The sequence below is a fragment of the Sorex araneus genome, chromosome 4, assembly GCF_027595985.1.
Source record: "Sorex araneus isolate mSorAra2 chromosome 4, mSorAra2.pri, whole genome shotgun sequence".
Classification (NCBI taxonomy): domain Eukaryota; kingdom Metazoa; phylum Chordata; class Mammalia; order Eulipotyphla; family Soricidae; genus Sorex; species Sorex araneus.
This window is the reverse complement of record NC_073305.1, coordinates 136,191,344-136,218,353: the sequence shown is the minus strand read 5'-3', so window position 1 is coordinate 136,218,353 and position 27,010 is coordinate 136,191,344. Positions and strand designations below refer to the sequence as shown.

At 38.2% G+C, this 27,010-nt stretch overlaps 1 protein-coding gene across 1 annotated transcript in view; it reads right to left on the bottom strand.

Moving 5' to 3' along the window:
* Positions 1-27,010, bottom strand: part of CDC40 (cell division cycle 40) — a 50,291-nt gene that overhangs the window by 12,934 nt on the left and 10,347 nt on the right. Inside the window, exons 2-9 of the mRNA XM_004605720.3 lie at positions 20,695-20,781; positions 13,401-13,530; positions 9,711-9,794; positions 8,541-8,680; positions 7,080-7,176; positions 5,313-5,452; positions 4,426-4,500; positions 1,805-1,850 (exon numbers count right to left, since the gene is read on the bottom strand). Coding sequence (XP_004605777.1) covers positions 1,805-1,850; positions 4,426-4,500; positions 5,313-5,452; positions 7,080-7,176; positions 8,541-8,680; positions 9,711-9,794; positions 13,401-13,530; positions 20,695-20,781 — 799 coding nt within the window. The remainder of the gene's footprint in view (positions 1-1,804; positions 1,851-4,425; positions 4,501-5,312; positions 5,453-7,079; positions 7,177-8,540; positions 8,681-9,710; positions 9,795-13,400; positions 13,531-20,694; positions 20,782-27,010) is intronic.

Below are 27,010 nucleotides of genomic sequence, written 5' to 3'. Positions count from 1 at the left end.
CAGATTATTCACCAAGCACACGAAGTACGCAAAGTGACCTAAACCTAAGGTTCATAAAGTTCTAAATCTTGTTCAGTAACTATTTCTTAGATCATATAGCCATCTTTCACAGACAGGGATTCAGATTTGAGACTGAGTCTTTTAGTAAATAAATACTAACTTTTACTAGGTTGTAAGATGACATCTTGACAGTATGTTTTAAAGTGCTTTTGCACCTTTAGACTCGAGACTCATGACTAAATATACCTATCCCCCCAAACCCCCCAACCCTCAAGATCGCCACCAATGTAGAAACGTGCATGATACAAACTTTACCATAAACAAAAGCCCTGTGGACTCTAGAAGGGCAGGAGTCCTGCTCCGTGCTACCTTCACCTTCCTAAATAGCAAAGTTTTAGATTTCTATTGACAAACTACCAGGGCACAGGAATGATAGGGAACACAACTTCTCCTAGGCTGCACCATCAGCAGTATTCACTTGTTCAGTGAGGCCCTAGAATCACAGCTACTGAAGCACTGGAGAATGAACTCCCATCGAAGCTAATGACAGAGTCACTACAACTCACAAAAACAGTGTTTCAGTGCAGTGCTCTAGTTTGAAAATGTTACTAGCTTTCCCACAAAATCTGATGAAGGCAATCAACTATTCTCTTATCAAAAAGTCTAGGAAGTCACAAAGCTACTCTCTTTTTGGTCCTCGTCCTTCATTCAATCTCCATTTCATTCTTTTATATGTGTTTTAGTTGTAAATTCCCAACCTCTTTTCCAAGTTCAATATCTAGGTAAATTCTTGCTCACTGGGCTTTTCCATCTCACTATCATGAGGCGGCTTCAACCTGTCAGAAACCTCATCGTCCTTTTGTTTTTCCAAGCTACTTCCAGAGGTGCTGTGGGACTACGTGGTACTGGGAACTGAACTGGAAGGCTCCAGCATGTATCCCTGCCCCTTGAGCTATCCATCCAGCAGTTTGCATTCTTTTTGGGGGGGAGTGCAGGGTTAGGCTGCAACAAGCTGTTCTTAGAGCTTACTCTTGGTTCTGTGCTCAGGGATCACTCTTGGTGGGGCTCAGAAGACCATGAGTGGTGCCTAGGATAGAACCAGGCTCAGCCACGTGGAAGGCAAGGGCCTTGCCCCTTATTTCATCTCTCTGATTCTCATCATCCTCTTATGGTCCTTCTCACGGTGAAGTCATCTCGTCAGCTGAGTCATCCTAGATTTTTGCCTCATGTTTCCCGGGCATATTCAGGTACTAAGCCTCACTGATCATCCGTTCCTCTCCATTTCTGCAGCTCTAGCTCGAGCTCTCATCTCTATTCTACACCAATAAAATAATCTTGCAATTCATTTCCCTGCCTCAGGCCTCCCCTGCCAAAACAGCCTCTATATTACCATTGTGAGCTTCTTCAACTTCAAATCTGATGCTGTTGTTTCCTGTAAGAGCTGTTTAATGGTTGGCAGCCTCAGGGACCTCCGGATACAATTAACTCCCGATTAATGGTACACAAGGTCTTTCGCAGTCTACCTGCCTCTCTCTCTCTCTTTCTCTCACCACATCCCACACCCTGGCAATTTGAAAACACCTTTACTTTACCCAAAACAGCATATCTTCTCACACCACTTCTGTTTCTTTTGCTTTCTCTTCCTGGTTCTCTTTCTTTATGTGAGGAGATTTACTTTCCACTTCAAAAAATGGACTTATTCTTGATTTTTTTCATGTCAGGGTGGTAAAATAACTGTCAATGTCATCTTAGTTTACAAAGTTGTCCCAAACAGATTTATAACAGGAAAAAAAAGAAGTATTACCAATAAATGTTCGCAGACACCGTCTGTCTCCATAAACCTCCCACAGCTGGGGGAAAAAAAAACACATGGAAATATTAAATTTAATACGAAACTAAAAAAAATGGTAACTTTCTGTTACTAACTTTCATATGCCTGCTATGTGTCTGCCTATCGTGTCTACAAGGGACCAACCAAAGGCATTAGACATCCTTAGTCATAAACTAATGTCTAGAGATGCTAGATATTGTATCGTATCTAGGGATTAGCATGTTTATTGTACTATTTAAAATACATACATGCACCTACAACTTTGGAATCTGATTTTATATGATAAAAGACATACAAACACATCGAGAAAGTACACCGAGCTACTGGAGATTTTCATTTGCTTTCTGTGTGTATATACAGATATACTATGGACAGAAATATGATATATAGACTTATCTATCTACTCACTCATCTAACCAGCTATATCTATCTGCCTATAGATAAGCAGGGTTTTTTTTTCTCTTCTTTCTTTCCTGTAGTGTTAGGAACTGAATCTAGGGCCTAACATGAGAGACATACACTTTCAACTGCGCAACATAACTGGCCCCCAGTAATATATTTTTATACAATGAAAAATTTCCATTACTAATATCCAAGCTGAGGGTAAAGAGGGGCCAGGACAGGTCAATGATTAGCAGCCTGCAACAAGAGTGTGTGGGGGCTGAAGGGCACAGATACAGGTTACTTGATAACCTTTCATTATCTGTACTGTAAACCCTAAGGCCCAAAAGGGGGGTGAGGGAAAGAGGGAGGGAGTGAGAGGGGGAAAAGAGGGGGGAGGGAAGTGCCTGCCATAGTGGCAGGCAGTGGGGGTGGGGGGTGGGGAAAGGAACTGGGAACTGGGACTACTGGTGGTGGGGAAAATATACTGGTGAAGGAATATATACTGTATATTCTGGTGAAGGAAGTATATATACTGGTGTAGGAATATATGTATTCCTATGTATATTGAAGGAATATATATATTGGTGAAGTATATATATTTATATGTATATGTGAAGGAAGATAATATACTAGTGGTGGGGAAAATAACTGTATGACTGAAATACTATCATTGTATTTACAATGTACATTGTACAATGAACAACATTGTAAATGTGTATATTACTGTGATTCAATTAAAAAAAATAGAAAAGGGGCTGGAGAGATAGCACAGCAGGTAGGGCATTTGCCTTGCATGAGGGCAACTCAGGTTCAATTCCCAGCATCCCATACGGTCCCCTGAGCAACGCCAGGAGTGATTCCTGAGTGCAAAGCCAGGAATAACCCCTGAGTATTGCCAGGTGTGTCCAAATAGAAGTAGAAAAAAAATTTTTTTGAAAAGTTTCAATTTACATAATATGACTACGCTTTTGTGTTGATGGCGGTGGGGGATAGAACCCAGGGCCTCACACATGTACGGCAAGACATTTTTAGTGAAGTAAAATAGTGTTATTTAAAGAAATTTACTTAAGAGAAATATGAGTGGTGATAGAGATGCGTTTAAAAGAGAACATGGGCTTTTCCGGAGGGGAAAAAGCCATGAACTACTTTTAGAACAATGAAATGTTAAGACAGCAATGTTTATCAAACCTTCGTACTGAAAGATCTTTTATTTGTTGGAACTTTTCTGAAGTCACAATACTATAGAAGCTGCTGAGAATGATGACCTAGATGAGTTAATCCAAATTATTAGGCTCATAACTCTTATCACTCTTAAAAGCAAATTAATAAAACAGCTTTAGAATTTTCTTTATTCTTGCCTGCCTGAAGTTCAAACCTCAACCAGGTTTCTAGTAACAGAGAGCATTTCCCAGCCATGGTGGGCCAGCAGGATCAAGTCTCATTTCCCGTATCAGACCAGGCAGAGGCCTCTGGGACCAGGTTACTTGCCAAAAGTGAAAGCCATTCTCTGTCTCTCAATTTTAAACTGGCATCACACTATTTGTTTTCAGTACCCACCATGCTGATACATTCTATTCACTTTTTCCCAGACAGCCTCTGCTCCCTACCCACCCTCTACTTTGCTACACCCTTACCGAAGTACAAGTCCCCTCTTTGAAATCAGAATACCTTCTGTCTGCCTTTATAATTATCACTCACCTTGCAATGAAGTGATCACCCTAAAGCAGGGTCTTAATCAAGACTTTAAAAAAAGTGGGAGAAGAGGCTGGAAACAGTTCTATGGCTCAGTGTCTATTTTCATTTGCATTAGAAGAAAAAGGATGAATTATTATCTGTTCTCTTAAGAATGGGTTTCTGTCATAAAGTCCTCATTATTTCACAAGATTCTGAGGAACAAATGTACCCAGTTACACATCCAAACTTTTACACAAATGCATTAGGGGTGATTAAATATTTATGTGTCTAAAGCCAAAAGTGATTGATTACATTCTAACCAGCTATCTAACTAAGAGTCTAGCCAACTGAACCACAGAGCCATGTTTCAATCAGCATGTTTGGAAGCAGTTCACAGACTGCTTCATTCCCGAGGCCTAAGATAAAATAATTAGCCACTAATTGCCTAACAATTCCAAATTTATTGTAATTAACCAAACAGACCTAACCAAAAACACTAGTTTTGCAATGTTCTGATCTTGTTGCTGAAAACTCACCTTGATTTTACAATCCATGGAACAGGACAGCAGTAAGTGGCCAGAGAGAGGAAATAATCTGACTGCACTGACACCCTATAAGAAGATGGTCAAAAGACAGAAGTGGTCAAAATACATATCTAAATGAAACATGAGGAAAAAGTATAGATTTTTAAGCAATTTACTATTTTCCCTTTATTCTCCCCCACCTCCACCAATCATGCCCCAGAATAACCCTCATTAGCATTTCAGGAGCTGCCTATATTGACACAAAGCTTTTCTTTAAATTTTAATACTGTTCTTTAAATTTTAATACTGACGACTTCCTCACTCAAGGGAGTTCTTAGTCTACCAAGCTGCTAATGCCCCTACTCTTCTTTCTAGTGTGCTGTTCCTTTGCTGTCTGCTAAGAGCTAGAATCGTGCAGATGAACATCAACATCAAAGTTTTCACTATTTCATCTCAGCATTAGTTTCAATTTCACCGCCATTAATAAGCCAGAAAGCATGTAATCTTTGAAATGTGACAACCCTCCCAAATTACGCCAAAATTTAGAGGTTTGGGTGCTAGTATCAATTCTTGCTGAAATTGGTGCCCCAGGGGAAGCTAACTGTGGCAGGAACTGGGGGTGTAGGGGTGGGGTGGGGGTGGGGGAAGGGGACCATAAGGGTACCAGACAATGCATGCTTTAAGTCACAGCCAATCCTGATAACCATGAAGGCTGACTAGTGTCTTGAAATGGGTTTGTGTGAGAACTTCTAAAGCTGAACTCAGGTTGATCTTCAGAAACTGACTTCTCTGTGTCTTCAAGTCCTTACGTTAGCAAAATTCTGAGTGTTCCGCAGCAATGGCTAAAACTTTATACTAGTCTCATTACATGTTAAATCAAATAGAAATAACCAGTTTACCTTTGTGTGTCCAGACCACACATGAATTTGCTTTTTGGGAAGGTAACACTTCTCAGGTGGGATAGTTGATCGTAGATTGACACCAACATCCTGAGGTATGTGAAGATAGGACCTCCCCTGATAGTCATACATTTCTTTAACTGAAATGAGGCAGAGGAGAATAGTGAGCCACGAAATCAACATTCTTCAGATGCTAGCCATCATTACATTCACAAAAATGTCAATTCACTATGCTTACCACTTTACCAGCAAATGTGGACCTCATTCCATATTAAGTATTAAGAAGTCTACACTCAAATGATTCTAAGACACTGAGTCATCTAAAATTCAGCTGTCTAAAATCACTACTATTTACAGAGAAGGGATCCTGGAATTTCAAAGAACTCAGAGAATTAGAACTTTAATAAATCTATGCTTCTTTTCTGTAGTTATGTATTTTAATCGATAAAGTTAAAAAAAAAAAGACTTCACTACAGTGTAATTACAGCGAAAGAAACAAAGATAATGCTTAGGATTTCTGAGTTACCAGCAAAGAATAAGAAGCAAAACAAGATAAAAAGGAAGCTATAACAACAAAAAGTACCAAATATCTATTTTTCCATGCTTTTCTCTTTTTATATCCTTTTAGGTTCCTTTTCTATGACAGCACAGAAATGCAAATATAGAAAATATTACAACTTATACAAAAAAGACTTGTGGGAGTTAAGGACCACAATGCATATAAAGCATGCTTATACAGAGTACATGTTCAGTGAATGTTGTTATTGTTAATATTAACTCAGGATGAAATAAACATCTTGCAGATAACACCAGACTTGAGAAACCAAATGTGCCTTAACAAGCTAACAGCTAAAACCTAAATATGTGATACAGCAATAGAATAATCAATATAAATAGAAATGAATTATTCATTCCAGTTTCAGATAATCCTAGCTCATTTTTCTAATTGCAACTACTAATTGCTGAACTGGGTACATTCAAAACTACTTATGATTTTGGTGGCTAAGCCGTTTCCTTTCACAAGTCAAAGTATATGTGAGTCTTAAATCTCTGACCCATTCACATGAAAAATAAAGTTTTTTCTTTCAAAGTATAATTTGACAATAGTTATGAACAATTAATATACCTCAAGACCATTTGTCTTGGGATGACTGAAGAGCTTAAAGTGACTGAACACTATTATAAACAGCCAAAAAAAAAAAATTGTCAGCTTTGTATTAGGGAATAAAAGACTGTGCACTATTCAGGTTTCTTCTTTACCTCCCACATTCAACCCCTAGTGCCGGGGACTAAATCTAGGTTCTCATGCATGCCAGGCAGGTAGTATGCCACTGAGCTATATCCCTCAATTTTATCATTTTTGGTTTTGAATTATAAGCATTTCAAAAAGTTATCTGTGGCTAGCTTTATTCATGCTATTTTCTATCCTGTATCAGAACATAGAAGAGTTCTCCGCAATTTCTTTGGGATGTAAACTGTCTAGTATAATTCTAAATATAAGTAATTCCAGCAAACAATTGGTAAGGCAACTGATACGGAAAGAGAAGAGATAGTGCAGTGGATAGGGTGCTTGCCCTGCTCATGGCTGATCTGGGTTCAATCCCAATACCCCATATGATCTTCCAAATCCGCCATCATCAATGTGGTCTCGGGGGACCTTGAATGCAGAGCCAGGAGCAAGCCCTAAACATCACTGCTACAAAACCACCCAAAGAGAAGGGCAGTATCTGAAAGTCATAAAAATGAAGGGTTAAAAAAATGTCTCACCATGCAAGATTGTCTTTTCCTCTCCAGGTTTCTCATCCTCTTGTTTGCCTTTTTTCTGCCTCTTTGCTGTGATTTCATCCAATTCTTTTTGTTCTTCCTAAAGCAATCAGGGGGTGAATTTTAACTGGATGCTCTAGAACCCTATCATACTCTGAAGTCACTAGGATCAAGTATGTCTTCCAGGATAAATATGAACCCTGACAGATTACAAACTGATGTTAAATACGTGAGTACTAGATAGTACTTTACATCCCACTTAACACAAAATCCATCCTACAAAACCTAGAAATAAACTAGTTATGCAAGTGAAAACAGGCAATTAGAAAATCTAATACCAGAAAGAAAACAGAATTTCAGAACACCATGTTGTTTGTCAATAATAAGTTTTACATAGTTACAAGGCAATAAACAATGACTTAGATGTGTCATCACAGTTTTATGAGAGGAACAGTGGGAGGAAATAGGGTGGTAGCAAATCTTTATAATAAAGCCAACAGATGATCTCTAAAATAAACAGCACATGAATAGTACTGATCTAGTAAAGTAAGCTATAGCTAGAAGGTAAGCTTCCTGATAATAAGAATTTCTTAAGTTGTCTCTGGCTGCATCACTAAGACCCAGAAAGGTGACTGGAGCATAGAGACAGTGGAATTAGTAAGAAAGGAGAGACAGGATAGGATTTCAGGATTTCATAACATTCTTTTCTTATGTTAATATATAAAAAAGTCATTGTCATCATCATCACTGTCATCCCATTGATCACTGATTTGCTCAAGCGAGCCCAGTAACCTCTCCATTCATCCTAGCCCTGAGATTTTAGCAACTTCTCTTTACTCGTCCTTCCCAATGGTGCCGCATTAGAGGCTCTTCAGGGTCAGGGGAATGAGACCGATCATTATTACTGGTTTTGGCCCAAAAACCAGAAAGAAGGAAAAAAAATTAAGTTTGAACTTATTAAAGACTTTTTTGTTTATGGGGGATGTGATTGGGTCACTAGTCAACTACCTCTTGGAGAGCCTGGCAAGCTACTGAGAGCTTATTGCCCGCATAGTGGAGAGCCTGGCAAAATAGTCACATCATTTAAAAAAAGTTATATATATTAGTTTGATAATTATTTTAAAATAAAGAAATAAAAGCTTCCACAAACTGAAAAATCACAGAAAGACAAACTCATTCTGTAGTCATAATCTGAATATCTGGAATCAGAAAAGCAGCTACCAAGGAAGCTTAATAGCTAATTTTTAATAAAAATAAGTGATCTGTATAAAATATTATTCAATGTTATATTTTAATTCACAAGTATAGAAAACTACATACAAATGTTCAAAAGAGAAAATCATACTGTATTTTGAGAGAAATTTTGATGAGTCATGTCTAAGGAAATTTCAAACTGATTAATAGTTATTCCTTACAGAGACACAGCATATACCTGAATTGATAATGAAAAACACCAAAGCTTACTTCTGAAGGTTTGGCAACATCTTTCTCATCCACATATTTTGCCCAAGGTCCCAAGAAACCATCAATATTAGACGCATCATTTTCTTTGAACTTTTTTCTCTTTTCTATTTTCTTCTGACCAGTTTCAAAAACAGTTAAACCTGAAAAAAAGAATGTTTACCAAATGGCAGTATACATATATATTATTTCCCATTGTTAAAGTTATTTATATTGTTAAAAATCAAGTGATCAAAAAACACTGATTATAAAACACAAAATCTTTATGAATCTACCAGATATACCAATGACTGTTAACACCATCACTGGGATTCAATTTCTGGGCCAGAACCTTTTGCTATTAACATATTTTGCAAATTCCAATATGCTGAAACAAGATTAAAAATATATAATCCTACAGTCTTATCAATGAATCACAGATTTGAATCAGTGTATTTTTTAACCACTTTTTGAAAGAAACCTAGAATTTCACATTGCTAAATGACAAACCTCACTTCAGAAGAAAGACTGAAATGCTAAACTAAGATTTAACATGTAAAAATCGAGTTAAATAACTGTAAGAAATTTTCTTTGACTTCATTATAAACTAAATAGGGTTTCTCAAGAATCTAGTAACTATTCTTTTCGATTTAAACTTAAACTTAGATTCTTCAGTCTTAAGTTGGTCTCTAATAGATCTTAAGAATAAAAGGAAAAGAGGAGAGGAAATGCATGCTTCTGGTTGTGATACCAATTTGATTAGCAGGGGGTGGGAGACTCTAGGTCCATCCTAGAGAAAGGAGCTTGACCATAATAATGTAAGTCCATTTTCTTCAAATTGTGTTTTACACCAAAACTTATTAAAATTCTATTTTACCAAACAATTCACACACCACACACCCTACCAAGCTGTGGTTCACCCATAAGCACATTGATTTCACAGGGTCTATGGCTACTAAGCAGCAGAGGCTTTATAAAACTTGCATTGTCCTTCTTAGCACTGCACTGTAGCACTGTCGTCCCGGTGTTCATTGATATATTCAAGCAGGCACCAGTAATGTCTCCATTGTGGTACTTGTTACTATTTTTGGCGTATCGAATACACCACTAGGAGCTCTCCGAGAAATCCAACCCGGTTCAGTCGCGTGCAGTTGTAGTTGTAGGTATATATAATAAATATTTCAAATAATTTACCTTGATTTTTTTCAGCTTCCTCTACAGAACCAATATATTTAGTAGTAACTTGATGATTATCTAATGATGGGTCTAATGCATAACCTACAAAGAAAAAAAAACAAATTACTATATTCAAAAGCTTTTAATCAAGTAACTAACAGTTTCATAATTTTTTAAAGTTTCAACTTAGGTTTTAAGCTTCAAGTTCATTATGAAAAAAAAAAAACAACCCACCAAATTACTGATTTCATTAAAACAAAAAACAAAACCCTTAAAATGGAGACCACCCAGGCAGTGCTTAGGGCTGGAGGCACTTCCAGCAATAATTGTGCTCAGGTATAATAGTGCTGGGGGTCACCAGGGCTTCAATCTGGAGGGGCCGGGGATTTGAGGCAGGCATGTGATGGCAAGGACTGAACTCAAGATTTTGCATCTGCAAGACATGTGGTCCATCCCTTTGAGCTTCCAGCCAGTCCCCTTGGCTCCCCTTTTGCTTATTCACATCCACTTATTAGGCTACAAATAAACTCATCTTACATTTTTTTCCCAGATAGTGAAAATGGTCTCTTATGACCCATCTTTCTTTCCTGAGCTGTTTCTATTTAGAAAAATCTAAAATTTCAGATTGCCGATGAATTCGTTAGCAGAATTAGGACCTTCTGGACCATATTTATCATACTGACATTACACTACTAAGACCCTTCTTTGGCCAAGATATCATACTTTCAAAATTTACCCAAAGTATCAGTTTTCTTAAGAGCGTAAATATATTATGTAAATCATACGACTGCAAGCTTAGAAGTTATTCCCCCCCATTTTATAGCAAGAGATAATACATGGCTTAGCTTATCAATTTATATAGAAGCTAAAAAACAGGCTAAGAATAACATAAAATCTACCTATTTTGAAAGTGCCAAATTCAGTAAAAACTATCACCTTTCCAATAATAAGTACTTCAAATTTATAAATTTTTATATTTCTGTAGTAAAAGAAGTATATCCAATAGCATAGGAATATACTCCTTCAACTTGTGGTAGAGTATGCAGCTGCACAGAATTGGTTTTCCATGGTATATGAAAACTGAAGAAAAGAAAAAAATTATATGAATTCAAATCAGTTTTTCCTCAAATAGGAGTATAAACAGGATTAATGTTGGTAAGATAAATTTTAATAATAATCTGGCATATACAAATAAAGAGAGTGGTATCATTTAACATACTGTGGACTATGACCTATGTGCTTTATCACAGAAAGTTCTAGTCCATCTTTTAAAAAGTATACATTCAGTGGATGTAGTTAAGATCTTAATTTCCCAGTCAAAGACTAAAAAAAGATTTCTTTGGGGGAACAGTGAAGAATTTGTCATCAGACATACTTTCAAAAAGCTAGGATGTAGGTGTCCAACTCACCCTTGTGATCCGCTAGAATAGAACCACCCACCTGGCTATTAGCTAATTTGCATAGAATGTTTTTTCAGTGTTAAAATACATTCTTAGGCAGAGAAGAGAGCTTATGGCAGAAAAACAGCTTTAGAGTAGAACCTTAGAAATCATAGGCTCAGAACCAGAGCGACAGTACAGCAAATGTGCAGGGCATCAACTGGCATCCCTATGGTCCTCTTGAGTGCAGAGCCAGGAGTAACCTCTAAGCATCGCTGGTGTGACCCAAAAAAGCCAAAAACAAAACAAACAAAAAACCCCAAAACAACACCCCCCCCACAACTCCCAAAGGTTTCAAATCCTGTAAGGATTTTTTTTGTTGATCTTTCACTTCTCTGATGTATAATGTTCATTTAAGAAAATGATTTTTTAAAATGAGACTTTTTAAGGCTTATGAAATTTAGGCCAACACACCCCAAATTATATATTCTATCATAAGCATAGAGAAAGATGCTTATTTCCATAGTCTAGGAATAAGTCCTGAGCAGTGGGGCCCAAAACCAAGCAAGCAAGCAAAAAAAAAAAAAAAAAAAACATTAAAGAAAAAGAAAAAAGGTTGTATTTTTTTTGCTGACTTCAGGGAATTAATTCATCATAAAAAAAAAAAATTCACCAACTACCTCCTGAAAAGGAATTTGCTGCATTTAAAACATATCACATTTTTAATAGTGAAAACTGGAATCAATTTGATACATGATATAAACATTCACATACAAAAAAGACATCATCAGCAAACTATTTTTAAAAATCATTCAAAAGGTTAATAAGAGGTTTCTAATATTGAAGGTGAGACTCAGGCAATAGAGACTATGATAAAATTAAAGACATTTATTTTAAATCCTATTTTCTACTTTCATTAATTGGAGAGGAAAAAACACACTGCTTTTTAAATTGTTTTAAAGCTAATTTCTCTACCCAGGCCTCAGTCAATTGAATAGTTTCAGTGCAAATTCTTGCTACATGATAATTTAGAGAAGTATAGAGTGGGGATATGGCACAGCAATGGGATACATGCTTTGTATGAGGCGCCCTGGGTAGGCATTTGTATAAATTTAACTGGTTTTTTTTTTTTTTTACCTCCCTTGTCTTGCTTTGTTTTAAAGAAAACAAGCTATCTAACTTGCTGCTTTAGACCCTTCTAAAGTGAAATAAACTTTTTTTCCCCCTCCCCGAAATAAACTTTTTAAAAAGTTTTATTATAAGCTAGAATATAATACATTTACAATGCAAGACAATTTTTATGTGCTTCACATGTATTTTAAGCTCATATGGGATCCCTTCTCAATGAGAACCTTACCTGGCACCAGTTTATTGGACTGAAAGTGTCTATAAACTCTTCCCAGTGATTTTAGTGCTCTCTAATCTTGGCTGAGACTGGCGCACTGGTGAGTCAATGCAGCTTTGCCATAGCACGGGATGTTCCAACAGAGACAGCCCTTTCCAACCAAGTTGCCAAAACTTTAATGTGACTAAGTGTATGTATCTGTACAAATCTCTAAACTAATTCAGAATCACTCTGCATCACTAATAATCAGAAACAAAAGTAACTTTAGAATGATGTGAATTATTATACAGCCAGCTAATGGACACCACACAATTCTTAAAAATAATGGAAAAAACCTAGACTACAATACTGAATTTAAAATGTACGGCAAAATTGTCAGTAAACTTTAAATTCACAATACATATATAAATATAAAAAAGTAAAGCTCACTTCTTCCCTGAATGTTTTAGGCTTTGTTAATAATTAAAATTTAATAAACATTAAAAAGCATCATGAAATAACAGTACTTCACATAATACATTAGCTTCAATTAATATATGACAGGACCAAAAACTGTCAATAGTTTATGTGAACTATTATGTGAAATATCTGAAACACTGTGCACTCAGTGTTAATAGAAAATTTGTTTAGAACCTAAAAAAAATTCTCTAAGAAATAAAAGGAAAGGGGTTGGAGAGAGTATAATGGGTAGGGTGTTTGCCCTGAACACAGAGAACTCTGGTTCGATTCCTGGCACCCCATACGGTCCTCAAACACTGCCAGAAGTGATGCCTGAGCACAGATGGAAACAATCTCCAAGCACAGCACAGGAAGTAGGTGCAGAGCACACCCTCCCCTCCCCCCCCTCCCCTCCTCCTCTCTCTCCCTCTTTCTCTCTCTCCCTTACACACACACACACACACACACACACACACACACACACACACACACACACACACACACACACTTCTAATAGCCAAATTTGAAACTGTCTTATCACCTTACCATATGTGGCGAAAGTTCTTCTTTGCTGTTCAAACATAAAATCATTGATATGAGCTGGCTCAGCATATCCAGAGAGCATATTCCTAGGGGCAGCCATTTGCTGGGTTCTAAAGGGATTTTCTGGTCCAAACTGAAATTATTAAGAGAAAAAAAAACCCACCTTAAATTCTGCACACAGAAGTAGAATTAGACTCATGTACCCATAATGATTAGTTTCAACTTTAAATCATCAGTAGCTAATTGTCCTATCTGGGAACATGCTCACAGCTGGACAATGGCTGATAAAGACAGTTGGAACAGAAGATAAAAAACTCAGCTCACTTGGAGTTTACCATGTGATAAAATTTAGATTAATCAAAGCAAAGTATTCTAGTTCCTCAATCACAGTAGCAACAGTGCAGTACAACAGCCCAATAGTCATGGACATTTACTGCCTTCCATAGTCCATCTTCACAGCAAGCCCTATGAAATGTACTGCCTTGATCATGGAGACTTCCTACAGTTTTGGCCAAAACAGCATTTCCCAAAGTCTGTGTATGATACCGCCCCTGGATGAGCAGTACCATGTTCCAGGAGACAGTAGTTGAAGCATGAGTACAAAGTTGGGAGGTGAGTTGAATTCTTCCTGTTGTTCACTTAAAGAAAGGAGACACAAGGGAGGCATAAGTGATTTTTCACCTCCTGAAAAGGAGCAGGACGTCAGTTAAGTTTGGGAACCTCTGGTCTAAACAATTCTTTTGGAGACTTTTGGTGACTTTTTGATCAATAATGGCACTGTGATATTTACAAAATCATATTTCTCTCCCAGATTCTGAGTTCCTCAAAGGTGGAGACTGAAAACCCTTAATTTACAATAGTACCTGACATGCGGAAAGTACTGTGACATAGCACCTGTTCTGGGCTGGAGAGGTAGCTCAACAGGCTGAGCAGAGCTTTGCACCTCCGCGGTGGCTTCAGTAGCATCCCTGGCATCGCCTGGTCGTTTGAGCACCACTGGGGGTGACTCCTGAGCTCCAAGCCCCTGAACATCACCAGATGTCGCCCCCAACCAAAACAAATAATAATAACAAAAAAAGAATGCACTTTTCTAAGACACATTTCCAGAGACATGAAGATAATTTTTAGACTTTTCTTAATTAGGAGTTTTTGCTATACAGCAGTATGATGATATGCACAGAAATCTAGACTACGGTTTGCCTTACATTATTTTTTTCTGATTTACAAAGAAAGTGAACTACAATATTCTTTATCTATTGATAGCTTCTATTTCTATGCTAAAAATTATTCAGTCCTGGGGCCAGGGATGTGGTCAAGTGGCACAGCACATGCCTTGCATGTGAGGCCCTGAGTTTGATATTCGGCCATTCTCATGCCTCCCCTTTCCAGCTCTGCTGGTAGAAGCCCTGGTGATCCTAAAGCACTGCCAGGAGTGGATCCTACCCCAGTTATTGTTCAATCTTCAAATACTTGATTTATACATAAAGTTTTTGTTGTCTCTCTTAAGTTATAATAAAGGAGAGTACAAGAATCTGCAACCCTTATTAGTTCTTCCTACATCATGGGGTAGAAACACTGAAAACATCCTAGACAGCAACTTGACTTCATTCATTTATAAAACTTATTATGCTTCCTAGATGTTCTATCTATAATACTTAACTACCATCTAGAAAGCAGCATTTTAGATTTCTGGGGGCAAAAACCTAAATTGATAGAAATTCTCATAGTCCCTACTGTTATTCCAATGACTAAGTTACCATTTTGCTAATATTCTCCAATTTTAGAAAATGAAACAATCCCCAATCATTTTTTAATTTAGATTTTACAAAAAGAAAACTATTCCTCTATAGTTTACATACATATCACACGAGTTCCATCTTTCCGATTTTTTCCTTTTTTTATTACCATGGGGGCCACACCTGGTAGCAATGCATGATTATGCCTAGAGGTGAGGGTGGGCATGCAGAGACAGAGTTCCAAGCATGTGGGGCTTGTGCTCTACACTTTAGCTGCACTGCTGGTCTTAGGTCCAGAAGAAAAATCCTCAATATTAAAGGACTTGGATTTCAAGCAAGAGAGATACAGTACAGCAGGTTAAGAATACACTTGCATTGCATGCAACCCATCAGACTTTGATCCATGAGCACAGAGCCAGGAGTAAGCCCTGAGCCCTACTGGGTGTGGCCCAACAAGAGAACTTCTATTTCTATTTGAATACAGACCCATGTATTATAGTTGAATATATCTCACATAGGTAGTAGCCCTAAAGCAGTTTCAATATTTAAAAGTATTTTCGCAGATTTTTAAAGGGAGACAACAAAACTTTGTCTAATGATATAGGAATGAAGCTTCATGGGAGGCAGGATTCCTTTACTTCTGGGTTGCCTTAACGACGTGGCAACCAGCTATTGCAGCAGACCTTCAAGACACTTCACATTAACTAAAGCACCCCCCCCCTGCCCCCGCAAACCCCAAAACTCCCCAGATGTTCTTGGTCTCTGTGAATATACACCTTTTTAAATTCTGGGTTAACCATTGAAAAATAAAACAAAGTACATAAAAGACATACTAAAACTGATTTCTAAATATTTCTTTCCAACTTTTGATAGTTAATGAACTGTAAGAGTAAGTTTGTATTCAAGTGATTTAAAAAAATATATACATTCATGTTAATGAGGAATGGCTAAGCAGTTTTTAGCTATAAAACACTATTGAAACATAAGAGTTAATTTACAGTATTAATCTCCCTATATAAAATAACAAATTTAGACATTTACTCAGATCACTGTATCCAAAAGAATATTTGATGCTGCTTAGAGAGGCAGGTTATCTTTATATTCTTTACCTGAATTAGATGATGATTTACTTAGAATTGGGAGAAAAGCACTCCTAAAACCTTGACAAGTTAAGAGATCTAAAATTGTGGTTCTCAAGCTTTCAGGAAGTGGCGTACTTCAGGATCAATGTGTTAGTAGTAAATTGCATCATTACAGGAACTAAGAAAATATGTCATAAAAACTACGTGTGTGAAATTGTAACCAAAAGTTCTTATGTAGAAAAAAAGATCCAAGTAATCAAACTGATAATATTATTCTTAGACTGCTATTTCCAATTAATATTTACTGCTATCATAACATGTATAGACAGACTTTAAGGTGAGAGAAGTTCTAAATATCAATTACTTTCCAGAAACATTAAAAAAATGACCATGATTCTATAGTGGTTCAAGACGTCAAACAACGCTTATGTCTCATAAGATTAAGACTCTGGGTTCAATCACTAGCACTCCACAGACACAAAGACTGCTATAACAATATTTCAAGAATATTTAACTGTTCATTTATTCATTCAATACTGCTGGCTCTAGTCTCAATTCCATCTAACAAAAAATCTAATCTGTATCATTTCTAAAGTTTATTTTGACAATAGAGCCAGATTTTTATTGTTTGTTTTGGGTCACATGTGGCAGTACACAGGGCTTACTTCTAGCTCTGGGACCATCTGCAGTGCCAGAAGGTCAAACCCGGATCAGGCATGTGCAAGGCCAGCATCCTACCTGCTGTACTATTTCTTTGGTTCTGTACTGTCAGTTTTAAACAAGTATTTTTCCTCTTAACCTTGGCATTTTTTCTATCTCTGAAAGTACTATTATTTTAAGAAGTCTAAAATGTTCCCTGAGGCCTACTGGTTCTGTAAGAGTTTAGAGAGTAAAAAATACTTTTCTATAAGCCAATCCCAGAAGGAATGAGTGAAATGAAGGAAAGCAGGAGACTAGACTAAAACAATGACTATTTCTATGTTGTCAAGTTCTATGTAGAACTTGAGAAATCTCATTTGAATAACAGGGTAGACCATTTAGGGAAAGTTAAGGCAATTCCTTGGCTGGGAGGGAAAAACAGTACTTTACAATGATCTAATTTACTGAGCTAGCAAAGTCTGAGGCATAGATGTACCTCCAAACTTCAGAATGGCCTACAAGCTGGTCTTTGTTACAGAGTTGTTGTCAAGAGTGATCTCAACTCAAATTCCCAGATACGCCATATGCAGAAAGACTTGGTTTACTTGCTATAATGAGGGATGGGTATTTCATGCGGTTGTAGTGAGAACTAATGGGCAGAGGTATATGTATGGTATGTAAATCCCTCACTATGGTGCCTGGCCATCAAAAATAAATGGTACCTTTATTTCAAGTATCTTTATCTTGGTTCTTTTCCTACCATGCAAACTCTTGCCAAATGAATCTTCCAAAATTTCAGCTATGAATATATGATACCCCATTACGCAAGTTTTGAAATCTCTTTATCGTCTATTAAAGCAAGGTCAAATTCTCCACCTTGACCCTGGGGGAATGTTAAATAATACAAAAATCACTCGTCTTACCACCCTGTTCATCCTTACTGATGACTCAAGAATTTCCATTCCACTTTTATGATTTGACTCATGCTGTCCCCTTCTGCCCAGAATCTGTCACAAGTATACCTCATCACCAATCCCAATACCATTACTGTAAACATCAATAAGAACTATCACTTATTAATTGCTTACTCTATGCCAGAAATTTCCAAGTTATATTCTCATTAGCTTTAAAACTGACTTAAGTAGAAATTACCTTCATTTTTTCTATGAGAAAACTAAAATAATCAAAGGTCACATAAGGATTACTGAGCGGTCCATTTTATTCTCAATTTTATTTCCTTGTTCTTAAGCTTGCTTTCATGGAACATTTCTTTGTGGGAAAGGAGGTGGATCTTGGACAACACCTGACAATGCTCAGGACTTACTCCTGGCTCTGTGCACACGAATCGGTCCTGGTGGCGCTCAGGAGGCCATAGGTAGTGTGGGTGCTGGGACTGAACTGGGGTTGGCCATGTGCAAGACAAGCATCTTAACCCTAATACTATCTCTCCAGCCCCTCGTGGAACTTTTAAATCTTTACCAGCTGATATAAACTCTTCCTAAATTTAAAAAGTATTTAAAAAGTACTATAGGAAAGAGCCTCTTATCTTTTAAAAAAAATATATTTGGCATATTCCACTGGTTAAATACTAGCAGCTTTAGGAGAGGGATTGTATCTAGTTTCTAGGACAAAATTTTTAAAATATAAGAATATGGGTATTTTTTAGTCAAGTTATGATTATCTCTTTCAGGACTTTGTCAGTTCATACAAATCCTAGTCATAAAATTCAAAGGAATAATCTGTTACATCACAGATAATTTATTTGGCAACCAGAAAAAGCCACAAGCACTAATGTGCTGCTAGCAAAAACCAGCTTATATACTCAAGGGGAGTTTTTCTAACCAAAATAAGAAAATATTAAAGGATTGATAACTGCGCAAAGAGAACGAGATGTCTATCGTCTCATCAGTATCACCACAAACATTTTTGATCTTTTCAATTTTTCTTGAAAACTATAATTATACAATAGTATGTAAGTATAAAATATATTCTTATGTATAATACACTTCTATTCCTTTAAATTTTTTTTTTTTTTTTTTTTTTTTTGCTTTTTGGGTCACACCTGGCGATGCACAGGGGTTACTCCTGGCTGTACACTCAGGAATCCTGGCGGTGCTCAGGGGATCATATGGGATGCTGGGAATCGAACCCGGGTTGGCCACGTGCAAGGCAAACGCCCTACCCGCTGTGGTATTGCTCCAGCCCCTATTCCTTTTAAATTTAAGAAAAACAGACCACAGAAAATACTCTGACACAGGAATGGCATATACCACACTACTTCCAAATTTTTGCATTTTTTAAATGTACTGAATTGGTTTTATTGAAGTACATTAAGAAAGTCACAAAATGTATATATAACATACAATCTCTGTTCAATGATCCAAGGACTATGAGGTATACTCAAGTTTCACATGCTAGAAGAATTTTCAAAGAAATGGGATAAAATAACAATACATGATATCAGTGGATGGAAGCAAGAGTTCTGCTTCCAGAGAACAGCATAGCAGACGAAATGCTAGCTCTCACCTTCCGTGCTGTGCTATACTTCTCAGCAGCCAGAGTTTAAGTGATTATGGAAACCTTAATAGACCAATAGATAAGCAGCTTTATGACTCTGCTTTATCAAAAAAGACATGACTATACGCTAAAAAAATGGCTACTGAAATGCATGTAGTTTTCCTTAGTTCTTAGTTCTAGCTTTAAAGTGCTTCTAAAAGATCCTTAGTTCTAGCTTTAAAGTGCTTCTAAAAGATGCAGGCTGCCAATCTTAATTTTTTTGCTTTTTAGAGCGACATACCTTCTTTATTTCAATCAGATAGTGTTCTTTTCCTTATTTATTTATTTATTTATTTATTTGCTTTTTGGGTCACACCCAGCGAGGCTCAGGGGTTACTCCTGGCTTTGCACTCAGGAACCACTCCTGGCGGTGCTAGGGGGACCATATGGGATGCCAGGGATCGAACCCGGGTTGGCCGCGTGCAAGGAAAACGCCCTACCCGCTGTGCTATCGCTCCGGCCCCTCTTTTCCTTTTTTAAAGGGGGTAAAAACCCCAAGAAATTAATCTTTTCTAAATTGATTTCCCTAAATTAAAAATTTTCACCATCTCTTCCCCCCTTTCATCTTTTTTCATTTTCATCACTATATGTTACCAGAAAATAAAACCACAATGTCCTACTCAGACCAGGCAGTAAACACTACACCTTTGGTGATCAAACCATTACGGTTCTAGGTTGTTAGCATGGTTTGCTTTTTCAGTGTTTATGATAGGAAAACATGTAATTACATGTTTTATAATATATTATGCACTTATGATTGCTAATTAGTTTCTCCTTCTGGTTAATTTATAATGTTCTCTTATTAATGCTGAAAGATGTTATTTCACCTCTCTGAGATTATATTAAGATTTCCCTTTTGGGGCTGGAGAGATTGCTCAAAAGGTTGATAGACATGCTCTGTTTCCAAGAGTCCTAGGTTCAATCCCTGGCACAGCACGGTTCTCTGAGCACTGCCCCCTGAACAACGAGCTGGGAATAGCTCCTAAGCAACACTGCATTTGGCCCAAAAACAAAAACAAAGGAAAAAACCATTTTCTCTTTCAAAAGACAGAGTTCCATGTTATCAGAGTTACATGTAGGTAAACAACTACAGGATTTTTAACAGTGTCCTCACTAATAGACTATTTAAACATTTGGAGAATAGAACATATTTCCCTAAATTTTTAAATTGCACATGTTTAAAAGTTAATAAAAAGTCTTTAAAAATTCACCTGTTTATCTGTTTATCTACCTTTGTATATTTAAATACTTTAGCAAAGGCAGAGCCTTCACATGCTTTCTTACCTCAGGAGCAAACATGGTCTCATAGGTTGGGTTATACTGAACTTCTTTGACAGCAGGGTCAAGGTGAACTCCAGTCTCCAAGTCCTCCTAAAAGAAAACCAAATACACATTGGGGCCACACCAGCCATTTCAACACCAATTCTATGATCACATAACCAGTCACCATCATTTAGTATTACTAAAAGTCGAAAATGAATAAAAGTAGTGACTGTAACTTTTAAGAGTTTTAAATTGTACTTTAAAAACAGTAACATAAATTTTTCTCTCTGAAAATACTGACTTTATCTTATCTGAACACATAAACTTTTCTAAGCTCCAGCAGCAGAGCTCACGTTTAACAGGTGTGAGACGCTAAGTTTGATCCGTTGGCACCACTGCATGGTCCCTAGAGCACAACAAGGTGTGGGTCCTGGTAGATGAGGGCATTGCCTGCTCAAAAGCACTGCACTTGTCAGGCCAAGCACACAGATGAGAACATGTCTGGGAGTGGCCCCTATTAAACAGTCCTCCCCCTAATAGTTAATTCCATTCGAAGTTTTTAACAGTGTACAACTTCTTATTAACTCACTTTCCCTGAACTGCTGATACTTCTTTATTGAGCAAACCAATTCTAAATCAGTATCTCTACAATATACCTCCTGCATGGACTACACTTATAATCCAGCCTTCAACTTGATTTATATACCATGGTCTAGACTTATGTATCAGCCTTCAACTTTACATCTTTTCTCCCATGGTGACTAATACAAATCTCACTCTTGTGTTTTGTTTTGTTTTTCACATCTCACTTTTCTTTAAGACACCGTGATTTACAAAGTTGTTCATAATAGAGTTTGTTTCAGGCATATAATGTTCCAACAATCCCAACACCAATGTCTCCTTCCCTCCACCAATGTTCCCAGGTTCCCTCTCACCCACTCCCTGCCTGCCCCCTTGGCAGGCATACAACAGATTGATTTCTTTTCACTTAGTCCAAATAAACTTAAAGGAATGGCTAACAGAATGATCATAAATCAGTAAGTCAATTTGTGATGATTGACTATTATGTTTTTAACCTTACTCTATCTACTAGAGGAAACCCATACATCCCATTAGTGAGTACCATACTCAATGTCACATATTGGGGAATTACTCCTGTTCTTTAAAGGGGCTCTTTTAAGATGCTTCTCTGAAGACTTGTTTCAAGGCTATGAATTCCATAAGCAGTTTCCTACCCATAAAACTGTATAGTTCCCTTCAAATGTGAATGATAAGCTATCTGGAGAGAGAACTCTTGGTGAGGTATTGATTCCGTTGAGTTTTTTTTGTTTTTGCTTTTGCTTTTTGGGTCACACCTAGTGATGCACAAGGGTTACTCCTGGCTCCGCACTTGGGAATTACTCCTGGCAGTGCTCAGGGGACCATATGGGATGCTGGGAATCAAACCCGGGTTGGCTGCGTGCAAGGCAAATGCCCTACCTTCTGTGCTATTGATCCAGCCCCTCACTGAGTTTTTGTATTATATCCTACCATACTCTTCTGAATTATAATCTCATTTGATAGATTTGCTGTACATCTTATGGGTTTTCCTAGTTATATAAGTTTCTTTTTTGATCTTCCTATATTCCATATTCTGTCTCTTTGGATTTTGTCATTTTGAGAATAATGTGTTTTGGAGTTTCCCTAATTGGGTTTATTTTCACTGGGACCTATCAGACCTGTAATCTTCAACTCTGGGAAATTCTTATTGATAATTTCTTTAATATCATTTATCACATTTGTCTTCCTGTTCTTCAGGACTCCGAAGATTAACATATTATTCCTTTTGAACTCATCCCATAGTTCTTTGGTGGCTGTTCATTTTTTCTTTCTTTTTTTTCCCTTTTTTTGGGTCACACCCGGTGATGCACAGGGGTTACTCCTGGCTCTGCACTCAGTAATTAACCCCGGTGGTGCTCACAGGACCATTTGGGATGCTGGAAATCGTTGGAAATCGTACCCAGGTTGGCCGAGTGCAAGGCAAACGCCCTACCCGCTGTGCTATCGCTCCAGCCCCTCTGGTAGCTGCTGTTTGTTTCTTTTCAGACTATTTTCCAGTTTCCTAGTGGTTTCCACCCTCTCAACTTGTAGCTCCTTGATCTTTTGCTCAGTTGCTCTTTTGCTATTTAGAGCTTATTTTTTTTTATATGTAGTATTTATCATGCTCTTTATGTCTGTCATTTCTGACTGTAACAGTTTTTTCACTTTGACTCCTTTTTTGTTGTGGGGTCACTTCTTGTTCTGCACTTAGGAATTTCTCTTGGCCGTTCTTGTGGGACGATATGGGATATTGGGGATCGAACTCAAGTTGGGCACGTGCAAGTCAAACGCCTTACCTGCTGTATTCTCTCTCCGGCCCCTTGCTTCAACTATTATACTTTCTTATCTTTTCCTGACTACCTATGCTATCAGTTCTTTGAGTTTACGGATCATCCTCATCATGGTGTCACTAAAGAAATACTCGGAGGATATACTGAGTTGGTTGGTGTTGTTTATGTCTTTGGGGATTTTTTTCCCCCACTCATTGAAGTCTGTGATGTTCTCATGTGTTTTTACCATTGTTTTCTCTAGTGTTCTTGCTGCGCTGGGATGAATCTCTGTAGTTAAGCCCCCTGGAAGGTGCTGAAAGATTAGGCTGAAGGTGCACATGGGACAGGGCATTTGCCTTGCATGCGGCTGACCTGGGTTTGATTCCTCCATCCCTCTTGAAGAGCCTGGCAAGCTACTGAGAGTATCCCACCCGCACAGCAGAGCCTGGCAAGCTACCCATGGCTTATTTGATATGCCAAAAACAGTAACAAGTCTCACAATGGAGACATTACTGGTGCCCGCTAGAGCAAATCCATGAACAACGGGCTGACAGTACTACAGTGCATCCCCACAAAATGACCAGAAGCATAACTGTGAGCAGTGTGTAATTTGTTGATTAGGTGTCTTAGGGAGCTTTGCTGAGGGCTCTTAATATGGGGCAGGCTAGGTGTGGATACTGCTGGGACTCACTTGATTGGGAAAGGTTGGAACAAGCCCAGTGATGTCTCAGCAAGCCTCACCTGAAATGGCTGAGCATTAAGCAGAAGGTATTACACATCTCACTTCTTATGTTCAAAAAGGAACTTCTGGTCTTCCATTCCCCATTAACTCTAGTCTTTTCTATTCACATTTCCTTCTTCTTTTTTTTTTTTTTTTTTTTTTTTTTTGCTTTTTGGGTCACACCCAGCGATGCTCAGGGGTTACTCCTGGCTTTTGCACTCAGGAATTACTCCTGGCAGTGCTTGGGGGACCATATGGGATGCCGGGGATCGAACCTGGGTCGGCCGCGTGCAAGGCAAACGCCCTACCCGCTGTGCTATCGCTCCGGCCCCTCACATTTCCTTCTTATACTTGTCTGGCAAAGATTCCTCGAGTTATCTCTGACTCCTCTTTCTCTCACACCATGTCCAATCCATCAGCAAATCCTCTATCTTCTATATACACACAGCTTTCAGGTACTTTTGTCCCTTCCCACTGATACTGCAATCTATCTTAGTACCTCATATTTGGATTACTGTATTAGCCCTGGAACTGACTGCCCCGCTTCTTTGTCCTATCTACTGACAGCCTTATTCCACAATGATGACGTGGTTTTTCAAGTATTACTCAGAATTATACCATTCCATTGCTCTAAAATGCTCAGATAGTGTCTACTTGGAGAAAAAGCCCATCACAGGCCTGTATGGTCGAGCACTAGTTCTCAGTCAGTATAGTTCACTGGAGCGATAGCACAGCAGGTAGGGCATTTGCCTTGCACGTGGCCAACCCGGGTTCGATTCCCCCGTCCCTCTCAGAGAGCCCAACAAGCTACCACGAGCATCCTACACAGACAGCAGAGTCTGGAAAGCATATTTGACATGCCAAAATAGTAACAAGTCTCATAATGGAGATGTTACTGGTGCCTGCTCGAGCAAATCGATGAACAATGGGATAACAGTGCTACATGGTTCACTGGGGTAAATTACATGGAATTTTTTTGTTTTCCTAAAGTGGCAGGCAGATCATAAACCTACTAGAAACATGTTATCTAATTATAAGTACCTATTCTTTTGAGCATGTAATTTATACTTAGAAATATTAACAAGGATTTTTAACCTATAAATTGTAATTTAGTAAAGTCAAAACTGTAAAATTGTTATAAAACGAGAAGTTGAACTGATTAGGAATTTACTCTCGATAATCTGTCCCCCTCATACTGACTTCAGTATTCACCTGGCCTTGGATGTATACTCACTTATTACAACTTCACCGGGCTATTTGTGGACTCTGCACCAGGCTGTTTTCACTCGGGGTGCCCCAGAGGGGGGTGGGTGAGAGGCCTCCCCATCCCAAGGGACCCAACCCTGGCAGCCGACCTCAACTTCTCAACACTGCCACGCTCCATGCCTCTTTCCAGACACATTATGAGACACTTCCTACCCATTTTCCATAATTACCACACCATATTTCATGGAGTTCAGACAGCAGGCAACAAATCATACAGTAATATACATAAATATATATGTACATATATATATATATTTCAGAGAGCCTGGCAAGCTACCGAGAGTATCCCGCCCTCACAGAGCCTGGCAAGCTACCCGTGGCTTATTCGATATGCCAAAAACAGTAACAATAGGTCTCATTCCTGACCCTGGAAGAGCCTCCAATCGTTGGGAAAGACAAGTAAGGAGAGGCTGCTAAAATCTCAGGGCTGGGAGGAATAGAGACGTTACTGGTGCCCACTCGAGTAAATCGACGAACAGCCAGATAACAGTGATACAGTGATTTGTGCACTCAGCAAACGGCAGTCCTGACTCATGGTCTAGGTACTACTGTTCCTTCTGGAAATATTCTTTCCCTGGATACTCATATGATTGTTCAGTCTTCTTTCAAGTCTCTACTTAGTTTTTCTACTTTCCCCTTATCATGATTTACTTTTAACTTATCATCACTGGCATATATATTATTTCCTACCTTCTGCTACTAAAATAAACACCATACAAGACAGATTTTGCATATTTTTCTAGGATTTGTGTCTTCACACCTTAAAATTACTGCCATCATCATTTTGCTTGTTTTTGTTTCTTTGTCTTTGTTTTGGAGTCACACTGGGCTTACTCCTGGCTCTATGCTCAGGGAATCACTCTTGGTCATGCTTAGGGACCATATGTGGTAGCAGGTGGTCAGCTGAATGCAAGGCAAATGCCCTCCCTGCTGTGCTATCTCTCCAGTTCCATTATTATCACTTCTAAATTTTTGGAGCCCTATATAGGGTACATCCAATAACACAATGCCAAGGAACGCTGTGCATTTTGCAGATGGGTTGTTATGACACTAACAGTGGTGCTAGAGAAGAAGCCGTGTTAACAACAAATAAAAGATCTAGTAGAAGTAGACCAGTTAATTACCAAAGACAAGAAAAATATTTGAGTTAGCACACATGGTCATTGTTCCAAAGCTTACTATTCTGAAAGACCATTCAGCAATGTATGCAATCAACTACCACGACTCAGATAAAATCCTGCAGGACTGACTCCCTTAAACTTCTTACTACCTACAAATCTTATCTTTATTTTATCTTACTCTTCTCACTGCTCCAATTTTAACCCCTATGGGGGGGGGTGTTGTAGAGGTGAGTGTATCAGTGTATCTCTGCAAGGTGGTAAAGGAGCCCAGAGCTCTCCCAGGGGCACATTTGTAGATCTGCAGCACTATAGTTGCTCAGGCCCCACAGTTCTGGGAACCATCAGGGTCACCTGTAAGGTGCCGAGGGACTTCCAGGGCCACATATGGTAATGCACAGAAAAGCCATATAATGGAAGCCATGCTGCCTTGGCTGCATGCAAGGCATGTGTCCAAATTTCTATACCTGTTCCTTGGCCTCCTGCTCCCAATTCTTATCTGTAACCTTGTCCAGGCTCTTGAGATTCACACACCCAAATGCCAAATGAATTTATTACAAACTTTGGTTTTTTTTTCAACCTGAAGACACCCTCCCCACATGACTTCCTTCATCCACAAACAAATCAGCTGCTAAGTCTTATCAATTCTCTCTCTGAAAAATCTCAACTCTGCTCCTACCATCTTCCCTTCTCCACACCTGGTCACCACTCTTTTGGTTCAGGCTTCAACATAATAGGCCTTCAATAAATGTTATGTTACCTCCTTATCTGGTTTAATATACCCCTACTTTTACCATATTAAACTGATTTTTTAAAAATACCAAGCATATTCATCAACAAAACCACTAATTAAAAGAAAGTTTTCACTTTGGTAAGAGAGGGTA